The 11,287-nt window shown below is 42.3% G+C and overlaps 1 protein-coding gene across 2 annotated transcripts; it reads right to left on the bottom strand.

Moving 5' to 3' along the window:
- Positions 1-333: 333 nt before the first annotated feature.
- Positions 334-5,892, bottom strand: LOC146176498 (uncharacterized). Of its 2 annotated transcripts, none has more exons than XM_084580982.1 (3): positions 5,742-5,892; positions 4,391-4,483; positions 334-1,163 (listed from the first exon to the last, which is right to left on the bottom strand). In XM_084580982.1, the coding sequence occupies exons 2-3, from the start codon at positions 4,467-4,469 to the stop codon at positions 616-618; spliced, it is 627 nt and encodes a 208-aa protein (XP_084437108.1). In that variant the 5' UTR covers positions 4,470-4,483; positions 5,742-5,892; the 3' UTR covers positions 334-615. The 2 variants fall into 2 exon arrangements, with proteins under 2 accessions (XP_084437108.1, XP_084437109.1); XM_084580983.1 differs by having other exon boundaries at positions 4,397-4,483.
- Positions 5,893-11,287: the final 5,395 nt, after the last annotated feature.

Raw genomic sequence — 11,287 nt, 5'->3', positions numbered from 1 at the left:
ACTCCCATTCCGTCGTATCTACAGACACACTGTACATTTTGTACGTAAAATTTCTGATATCGCATTGCATCATGTTAACTTCACTCACTTCATGTTCGTGCTCTATCGGTCTTCTATAGCCATGTGCATTGCACATCCGTAATATTCCGTTGAGAAGCAGCTTTCGCAAGTCACGTGGCCGCCATGTGTAACGTCCGTGGCTTCGCTTTCTTGAGTATGCTCTCTGGCGAACGGGCGCCAATGTCCAAACCTAAAATCAATTAAGACGATCCTGAAACACCAGATATCAGTCACCACATGTTCTACAATGAACTGACAGCCAACAATTGTCCACTTATTGGAAATCGAACAGAGGCGTTTATTTTCCCAAAACCGTGCAAAACAAAATTGAGCACACATTACGAATATGCTGTTCAAAACAAAAACTATGATCGCTGCAAATAATACACAAACAGTAATGTTTAATTCAAAATTGAGGCGTTATTCCTGAATTTTTGATCGCTATGTTGATGGTGCCAGCACACTATATTTGTTCCATGAGCGCTTTTCATTATGCCTTCATTAATCAACACAGTTTTCATGCTTTGCTTTATTTCATCTCCTGCAGTTCAAGGCTCATGCGAGAGCCTCTTCAACCGCCCCACGAAAATAAAAAAAGAAATTCTCATTCCAGATCTCCCGTATCACGGCGGGAAACGCCATAGAAAAGTATGTGCTGAGGATCAGCGGGAAAGAGCCCGCGCCGTTCACCGACAGCTTGAGATTCTCTGTCGTGACAGGAATGGTGGGTCCTTCGTAAGCGAGTTTGACATCTTGTGTTATGTCAGGAACATTTACGCTGAAAAGAGTCGTGAAGCGCACAAGCTTCGGTCGCATCTCGATGCTGCCTTCCGTCCCTGTGCAGAATATCCAGGGCACCGTCAGGGCGGCGTCATCGCCGCATACAAGCTCGACTCGAATCATGCGGGTCCCGTTGATGCAGTAAGGTACAGCAGCCCCGAACCGACGAAGCTTGTTCAGGCCACTCATGTTGAGGTGGAGAAATTCTATGCCGGCAAACGTGCCCTTGAACCCTCCAATGCGTAACTGATGTCCTGGGAGTTTCGCCAGCATCCTTGCGATGGCATCGTCCACGTCTATTCCGGTGAAGTCGCAGCTGCTGTCTGTGTGAAAGATGCCATTGAAAAAGTAATGCTCGTACATAAAATTCACTTATTATATAAACTGATATCGCGCAATACTTTTTATATGCCTCGCAAGTACATTAACACTGGGTCACCATATCTCCCATAGCTAATAAGTAATAGGCAGGAAAAGATTTTCTGGGCTGATGCACATTAAAGTGCAGGCAGACCAATCCGTAATTGTGGTTCCAAGCCGTTAATATAGAAAAGGCAGACCAATTACATTCAAAATTACGATGCTGTGTGAACACACGTGTGAGCAATTCATTTCTCAGCCCTACCTGATAAATCGTGAACGAGGTATAAAATATATGCAATCACTTCCTATTGATCGCGCTTATTTCGCATGCTAGCAAGGTGATGTTAAAAATCCTGCAAGGTAGGCTGCAGCAGTATGTGGATCGGGAGCTTCCGGACGTGCAAGCTGGGTTTCGCAAGGGCAGAGGAACTAGAGACCAAATTGCCAACCTTCGCTGGATCATGGAAAAAGCAAGAGAGTTCCAGAAACCCATTTACTTCTGCTTTATTGATTATGCGAAAGCGTTTGACTGCGTAGATCACAGCAGATTGTGGCAAGCTCTCCAAGAGATGGGAGTTCCAATTCACCTCATCTGTCTCCTCAGGAACCTTTATGAAGGGCAAGAGGCCACGGTCACAACTGGGCATGGTCTTACTGATTGGTTTCCGATTGAGAAAGGGGTGAGGCAAGGCTGCATACTGTCGCCCTGCCTATTTAACCTATATGCAGAGTGCATCATGAGGAAGGCCGGTCTGGACGAGTCTTCAGCTGGAGTGAAGATTGCTGGAAAACGTATCAACAACCTTAGATATGCGGATGATACCACTTTAATGGCAGAAAGTGAAGTGGAACTCAAGAGACTTCTGATGCGCGTACAAGAAGAGAGTGAGAAGTTTGGGCTTAAACTGAACATTAAAAAGACGAAGATCATGGCGTCTTGCCCTATCAAGTCCTGGAGCATCAATGGACAAGAAGTGGAAGCTGTGACAGATTTTCTATTCTTGGGCGCCAAGATTACCTCGGAAGGAGACTGCAGCCATGAAATTAGGAGACGCCTGCTTCTGGGAAAGAGAGCAATGGTTAGCCTTGACCGCCTAGTAAAGAGCAGGGACATTAGTCTACCAACCAAGATCCGTATAACCCGTGCTATGGTCTTTCCAGTTGTGATGTATGGATGCGAGAGTTGGACTGTGAAAAAGGCTGACCGCCGAAGAATTGACGCGTTTGAATTGTGGTGCTGGCGAAGACTCTTAAGAGTTCCTTGGACTGCCAGAAGATCAAATCAGTCGATATTGTCGACCATAAACCCTGACTGCTCATTGGAGGGTCAAATTCTAAAGTTAAAAATCAGCTACTTTGGTCATCTGATGAGAAGAGAGGAGTCGCTGGAGAAAGATTTGATGTTGGGAAAGGTTGAGGGTCGCCGGAGAAGGGGTAGGCAGCGAACGCGATGGTTAGATGGCATTCTCGAGGCATTGCAGATGAAGCTATGTGATGTTAAGAAGATAGTGAGAGACCGGAAAGCGTGGCGTGACATGGTCCATAGGGTCACGAAGAGTCGGACACGACTGAACGCCTGAACTGAACTGAACTTCCTATTGAAGTCAGCATAATATACCTTGGTTCTACGGCAATCAATAGGGTTTGTAATGAGATTTATCACAGAGGTAATTAGTACGAATGGACGGCACGTCAAAAAAGTAAAAACATTTTACTTCACAATTAACTGAGCATGAGTGCAAATCACTCAGCAAAATAAACTGGGAGAAAGCAGGTATTAGTAAAAATAAACAATACGAAACCTGAGATTCAAGGAGTATGTGATTTATTTGCATTTCGGTTTTATATCATATATTTGCCTACCTACATGATAACCAATACTAAAATAAGCTGTCATTTTCCTGTAATACGTTCTTCTGATTGTCTTCGTTTGTCTGTATTATAGCCTGCAGCTTAAGGTTTGGGGAACTGGAGGTGGTATGCTCTAGCGAAAACAACGACGTTAAGCCCTATCCAGAAATCAGACCTCAAAAGCTGGTCCAGCTATCCTGAGCATTCCTTTCAATTCTAAGGGAAATGTGGTAAGATTGTGCTAGAAGACATTGATTGGAATTATCCATTCTTAATTCTCATACGAAAATCTTGAATACAAAATTTGTCCTTCGCTCACATAGAGCAGATGAGACTAACAGGGAAAATAATAGTGTGCATTTTTGACTATAAATAAAAGAAACAGCAACAATGCAGAGAAATGATGTGCTGAAAGATATTTTTTTTTGTGTGTGATGAATTCTAGTGGTATCCGAAAAATCAGCTTTCATAATGAGCTTTGGAACGTGCGACGTATTAGCAGACCCAGTCATTGTACCACGAATGGTTCCTACAATGCTTTGTGTCTGACGATTTTACCAACTTTCGAGAAGCATCTGATAAGTTCATGATGACGGATACCTACTATTCGTGTTTAGCTGTGAACGCAAAACTTAGTATTCCATAAGAAATACACCTCGACACTTCTTTGAGCATTAGATGCCTTTTTTTTTTTTGGTACTGGATTCGTTTTTGTCTAATCCCTGAAAACATAAATCTCGCACAAAATGTGGTTGAAAGTGTCCGTTGTTGGTGCAAATAGAAAGCACCAAGATTGCGAACTCTGCTTTCTCTAGAACTTAGTTTGTCATTTTAATTGTAGTCTGTTATCTCACTTTCATTGCGTTGCCAATGCGTGACTTTCTTACTTGTGTTGTGTAATATTTCTGTTATATTCTAGTGTGCATAAATGACCCATGAATTTTTCGCTTATAGGCATTTTCAAGTGTACCACTCGCGTTTTGTTTACGCTCAATTCTGTGGACGACAGAAACTATGATAGCCTGTTATTTTTAATGTTCCGACGTGCTGTACAACCACCATGTTCCTTCTTAAATATTCTGCGTAATGCGGTGCAACTACCCTAGTCCTACTGTGCTGGCACGTATCAAAAGGATCCGGGACATTTTCGTCAAGCTGTTGCCACATCTTCTAGTCCCGACTCCTCTTTTGTAGGAAAGGAAATAAACTTCGCCTTGAACATTTCTGGTTATGTGCACAAGCTAATGTACTTTTTCACAGCGCGGATTCAATGACAAGCCGTTGCAAAGAAAAACAAAACAACTCCTCTTGTATCAACACATGAAGATACACTTACGCTCACCTGGATTGAATTGGATCCCAGCGACCGACACAGCCATGCAGGTCACAATCAGCAGTCCTTTTCTCAGTGCCATATTGCTGGTACAAACTGCAGCAGATTATCATAAATACAAGTGAAACTATTAAATCGCAATATCATTTTTGTGACTGAGGCACTTGCAGACGCGCATTGCTAAGATATCGGATCGTAATTTAGATTAGTTAACATTTAAGCTTGAAAACGATTAGAAGAACAATTCTGCTGCCATTCATTTTACCTCTCCCTCTTTATGACCATATTATAATCTTTTATTTCATTTATAGGGACAGCAAATTCTTCCTGCTCTCAATGATCTTAATGTAAACTCCTCAATTAGGTGTGCCGCAGAAGTGAGGTAATCGCAACATATGCCATATCAAACGGCCAGTAGTCTTTCAATCATTATTTTATTGGAAATTTTAGTCGGACTCCTTTGCCCAAGAACTACGCCACTGGATCCCTCTGGCCTAGATAAGCATTTCTAATCAGCATCAGCTAAAGGCACGAAGGGGAAATGAAGAATTTCTATTAACAGAAAGCAGCATTTCAAGAACTTTTGTAATTGGCGCCACACTGTGTAGTGCAAAAGCTTTGAAAATTAAATGAGCGAGAACTGTGATAAAAATGTGAGAAACAAAGCATAAATAGTGCTCGAAAAAATGAAACTACAGAATATCATAAAGAGATAAACCGTTGCTAATAACTATACCAAATAACTCTAATACATGCCGGGAATATCAATATACTTCAGTCAGTTAAACAGAGTGAACTGCACGGCACCGCTGCAAATAGCCCTGCGCCAAAGTTATTTATTTTTATTTTCATTTTCGAATATGCCTAAATTTTACATTTCAAGGCCGCGCCGTTTATTGGCCTAGATTATACGCCCAAATTATCCCCTATTTCCACAAGATCGCGTTTTCACTCTGTGAACGCAATGCCCTGCTGAGTGGTGAATGCAACCATTCCAGTTATTAGTTGAAACATTTAATTGCTGAGGATTACGAAAGGTGCATCGCAGGCACAGTGTTTAAAACTTTTATTACAAACGTAGAGGCATTTTTGAAAGCTGCCATGCAGTTTTGTTAGATAGCGAGGCACACTTTCTTTATCCTTTTTCATATATATTTTGGAAAACCATGCGTGCGTGTTGCGCCTCGCATTGGCAGAAGCCTTTGGCAAATTCTCCGCTTTACTGAGTCGAAGATAGGGTTAATTCGTTTCGACGTGTTCTTCAATAATTAGTTCAGTAGTGGAACACCTACTGTCACTAACCCTAGCTGAAGTCACTTGCGCCATAAAATTTTTAAAATGAAATCACACTCACCTGTTCAAACTTGGCACTGCAGTCGCTTATGCCCACTCTTATTATGAGCGTCTAAATGCCTTTTACACAGTCCGAGAGCCCTGGGGGGAGTTCTGGACACGAAAGCTTCGACAGCGTCCTTATAGGGACCTTTCCTCAGCCTATAAGGATCCTCAACAAGCCTGATCTCACTCTAATTACCACTGCAACTCAAGAAAACCGGAAGTACAGGTCCGTAACCCCGTCCAATCTTCATAAGGCAAGCAGCATCCGGCGAAAAACCTATACGCGGGTAGCAAGCAGTGCACTGCTAGAGATAGAACACGGGGAACGGATGCTGCATTCCGGGGCAGCTAACAAGACGCTATTTCATGGCGTGCCGGGCGGGATACGCTATCTGTGCAAGCTGCGCTTTTCCTACCCTACGAGCCTTGCAAATGATAATTCCTGCAAATCAGAATGCGCCAACAAAAGAAATCTTACTGGCGTGAGCTTCGGTGCCCGTCTCTGAAAGCCTCATAACTGCTGCAGAAGATTTGAATGATGAAGTTACTCTTATTTACCACTACGCTTCTCTGATCAAAGAAACTATGAAAACGAGAATTTATTTTCCTAATGCAGACCCATGTATTCACTGTTTTGGTCCTGGTTAGGCAGTCGTCGAACTGGCTTCGATGTCTGTGTGGTGCAGGCACCAGCGTGGCTCCCTCAGTAAACTTGGACGGATGTTCTCCGGCTCTCATGTAATTTCCACACAACTGCGTAACCCTTTGAACTTTGCGTTGGGTTTGCATTGAGAAGATATTTTATCGTTGTCGTCATGTGTCTTCTTAACGCTTTATAATATTTCAGTTTTACTCACGACGAAAAGAGTAGGATATAGCAAATAGTTTTGCAAAAGAACGTCGAAACAGCAGCGAATAAGGAACTGTCTATCGAAAGTGTAAATTATGTTCTCCCAATTGCCCAATATTTTGTCATGTAGCTGACATCCGCCAGGTCAGCTGACCTAATGATCGTTTTTGGCTACACTTACCTGATTCGGCTTAAGTTTCGAATTTGGCATTTCGGTACTGTTTGAGCAACTACCACTGTACGAAAAATTCAGAGGGGCAGAAGAACTCAACAATCCATACTCGTATGCACCAAAATGCGGCCTTCGTCTATTTAGTTGGTCCCTTATTTTATACAGAATCTGCACACGCTACAAGTCAGGCAAAACCTTTTGCTCGATCATTATTATCGCTGCCTTCACGAAGGGTAATTTCGACAGACCACACTTTAACACTATTATTATACCCGTATGAAGTTGCATTTTTTGCGTGCTTGTTTTCAATTGTATTTCCCGAACAAGTAATCGAAGTTTAACTTATTTTTACTTGCAGCTCAAGAAGGCCTTAAATGGCTGTGTTTGAGTTGTTAAAATGGGCGAATTTTTCTTCACGTAATGTGCGAAACGATGGAGTATACTTTTACTGCATTCAGAGCTGTGATCTCGGTGTTCACGGGCTGCCACGTAGCCTATGCTTGTATGATCAGTCTAGTAATATTTATATAATTAGTGGCACTTCAAGAGCTACGCTACATACTAGATGAGGAGTGCTATATCCACGTAAATATGTTGTGCATGCCTTAACGTATTGGATATTGTTCTAGAAAATATTAGTCATATTGGTTCCAGCTAGAAATATTTACTACAGCTTCCTTTCTTCGGAAAGCCCAAATCACCTCTTCTCTTTGCATATACAAACCAGCTATAGCTGGTCAGCTTACACTGCGGAATCGCTAACCAAGTGATATAGTTTATTTAGTTTTCTGATGCTTCCCGTAAAGACATTTTGAAAGTCAAACGCACAACGTCATAGAGCATGTAAATATTACCGGTTGAGTAAATGTGCAAAAAACCCGCAATAAGGCTTAGAAGCACACCTGTTTGCTCATTATTTTCAAAATTACTCTAAACAGAGCAGTTGTCAGCCACCCAGTGGGAATGAGTAAAAAAACTGAACTCCGAAGTGCATCATGCAGCGCGCCAAACATTGTTCAACTCAGCTATAGGCAAACGCGAACCGCAGAACTGGAGGCGCAAATATTTCACAGACTGTTCATAAATAACCATGTGGTGTATAGTACTTGTTCGCCACGATGATTCATTCTACGAGTGTAGTACAAACCAGGCCAAACGGAAACAATGCAGCTGCTCAGTCGACTGATCTAGCCCATGGCGGCCATTGCTCCAGACTCTCGTGCGGCGTGTTCCGAATCCCAGCCGTTGTAGCTGTTATTAATATATCTTCACCTCACTCGTATTCTATACGACCGTACTGCGTCTCCTCCCCTCCGAAGAGCCACCATAGCCGTGGAATAGTGCCATTTTAGTAAAGGGGTAATGGGAGTCACTTTGGTCGCAAACAGCGTCACGACTATACTAGAAAGTGGCCCAACAAGCTTTTTTAAGGCCGAACTGGAGCCGGTGTGCCTAAATTGCCATTCACCACCGAAAGCACCTGTCGGCTCTGAGGGCTGTGGCTGGTGCGAAGAACCAATTTGATGCACAGAATGGCAAAAAAAGGAAGGCGACCTCGACTCTTACTTGGATAAATCCCTGATTGACTGAATGAATGATTTTAGGAGTGCGCTTAAGTCTGCACCAGAGCAGTAATGGCGAAAGCCACTTGACAGAACCGTTTTCACTAACTACATCGCCACTTTTAACCATGTTCTCATCATCATCACTTTTGCTAATGTGATAATTATTAACTAAGCCTGCCGTCATTGTCATCGCTACCTTTATCATTACCCCTGTCAATACATGCATTGTTGCTGTCGCCATCGGGCTGGGCAAGCAGAATTGCGATCCGTTTCGGTCGAGCCCGGCGAGGAGTGCAAGTTTGCGCACTCGATTGGAGATCGGAAGGATAGTGGTGAAATTTTTCGTGGAAACAGATCTATAATTACACGAGTGGTTCTCACAGGCCGGGCCCTAGTGCTTTAGAAGATACGTGCTAGCAATATTTCAGATCGAAGCTTGTGGCAGTGACTTGACGCTGGCATCTGGAACATGCGATACGAGAAAAGAAAACGGGAGCTGCAACGGACAGAGTAGCCTTGCCACATGAGCTGTCGGTGGTAGGGCAGCCTGCAGTATATGGAGTCCCGCGATAAAGGTCTCCAAGGTCTCTAATGGGATACATATGATTGCCTGTGTGGTATCTCTCGTCCCAAGGACGGAAGCCAACACACAGTGAAAATATTTAATTAGAATCTCTGTGTAGCTTCCAAAGAACAAAATGAAGAAAATTAAATGAATGCAAAAAACATTGTCTTATTGAAAAAATGTGGGAGGGAAAGAGAGAGGCTATACATCGTTTTAGGGCAGCATATTTCGTCAGGTGGGACAATATAATTGTCAGCTACACAAAAAAAGTTCTTCACCGTCATGCTGAAGACATACAGGCGGAGGATGGCTCCACAGTTTAATTTCCCATTCCTTCTTTTCTTCTTTCGCCTCTTCTTGGAAAACTATTAAAGCAGGTACTCTACTTTCGCCGTATTTCGAGGCATATTAGGGGCGTATTTTTTCAGCATCTGTACTGTGTATACTTCAATCTGTTTGTTTCATTTTATTACCCGTAATCTCATTTTAACTGGGAAAAAAACTCTTGTTTCATTTTATTGCCCGTAACCTCATTTTAACTGGGAAAAAAACTCTTTTAATATTGACAGTTATTTTGTTTTGCAAACCAAATATATGTTTACCCTTTATTGCAGATTGCAGCACAACATGAGGCAGTCCTTTTAAAGAGCATGTCTACGCTTATGAACGCGCATGAACTCTCATACATCTGTTTTTGTAATTTTTGTAATAATCACCAAACGAAGCCAATGCAATATTGAAAAAAATGAACGTCAAGAAAGGTAAAGATATCTACCTGAAACCTTTCCTAAAATACACCACGCACTTGTTGTTCCATATGATAGCTGGTAGCTGTATAGTGAGTTTGAGCGTCATATTGGCACTCATTTTCTTGTCAGTCTAATTCTATGGCCACCTGTATAATATATTTTGCTTCTCTCTCAGTAAACTTCAACGATGGTTCATTTCACGCAAACGTGTCCCAATAAAGCACGCAGGTGATATCCCAGATGTATTAAGGTTCCGTGACAAAAACCACAGGACATCAACTATCTTGATTAATATGCACGTGATTCGCAAACGGTGAAATCTATTCCCTATTACTTTACTATCGACTGTTCAGTAACACTATAATATAGCATTTCAAGGATGAGGAAAAACAGTACGACAACTGCATGTAGAAGGATTCATGAAACTTCACGCGACCGTCAATTAACAGCTGGCGTAATCCACACTGCACATTATAGTGTGTTCCGACGCATCGCATTTTTGCCCTATCACTGTCCAATAAAAAGCATACAAAAGATGTTATTTTAGCCTTCATTAAACGCACATGGTGAACGAGCCAACTTGGAAAAGTTTTTTCATTTGACTAACATTGTATCTTTTTATTCACAATTGATTGCAGAGTCAACAAGCAGGTACATTGGAAGAGCTACCAAAATTCCTCCATAGCCCAGATCATTGATGTAAAGACGTTAAGTCTACATACTATTTTCGACTGCTCTTGATCGCGAAGGCACTGGTGTTGCTGACTATTCATGTTGTCATTTGGTGGATGTGCAACCGTTTCTACTCTCCCTTTAACATCAATAGCCATTCGCTTCTTTCTTGGCTACATTTCTAATCGGTATTCTGTTCTAAACTGGTCAAAGTTAAATTTCAAACCCTACAGGAAATCGGCTTTGTTGGTGTTATCAGCTTCTAGAGCGAACAATCACGCGCATGCCATTCGACAACATGGCCGTTCATTGATTGGTCTGCGGTTTAACTTCAATTCTCCACTTGACATGGCGCATTTAGCACAACTGCCAAAGCGGGGGTCTTCTTTGAGAGGAAAGGGTGAGACAGAAATAGAAACTCTTGAATCCTGACTCAAAAAACCGGCTGCTACGCCTCGCTGCCTCGTTTATATGGCTTGGCTCAACTATCCTTTATATCTGTGTCGAATGTTCATCCGTGCACGTGACATCTTACGAATTTACTGTGTTTAAAAGGGTATGCCACAAATAAAGGGGTTAGTATTCTTTGCCGGCAGAGATGGAGAAGCGCTATACAAGCAGTAAAAACAAGGCCTGGGGCCGATTGTGGCACCGATCATCAGCTTCTTGTTGCAAAAATTAAGCTTCGATTGAGGAAAACGCAGAAAACTAGAAGGCCTTTCAAGTATGATCTGGATCAAATTCCATTAGAATATGCTGTAGAAGTGAGGAATCGATTTCAAGAATTAGATCTAGGAGACAGAGAGCCCAAAGAGATGTGGACTGATGTTCGTGATATAATACATGAAGTTGCTACTAAGGTAGTTCCAAAGCAAAAGAAATGCAAGAAAGCGAACTGGTTATCTGAAGAGGCTTTGCAAATAGCTGAGGAAAGGAGGATGGCAAAAGTTATGGGGGAAAGAGAAAGATACAAGGTTCTCAATGCGGAT

The sequence above is a fragment of the Amblyomma maculatum genome, chromosome 10 (assembly GCF_055883805.1).
Source record: "Amblyomma maculatum isolate TAMU_Amacu chromosome 10, ASM5588380v1, whole genome shotgun sequence".
Taxonomy (NCBI): Eukaryota; Metazoa; Arthropoda; class Arachnida; order Ixodida; family Ixodidae; genus Amblyomma; species Amblyomma maculatum.
This window is presented reverse-complemented; position numbering and strand designations above follow the sequence as displayed.

Coding starts and splice junctions, on each gene's coding strand:
- LOC146176498 (XM_084580982.1), bottom strand. CDS start 4,469: ATGGCACTGAGAAAAGGACTGCTGATTGTGACCTGCATGGCTGTGTCG. Junction 1,164..4,390: donor CCAATTCAATCCAGGTGAGC/GTAAGTGTATCT, acceptor TCTTTCACACAG/ACAGCAGCTGCGACTTCACC.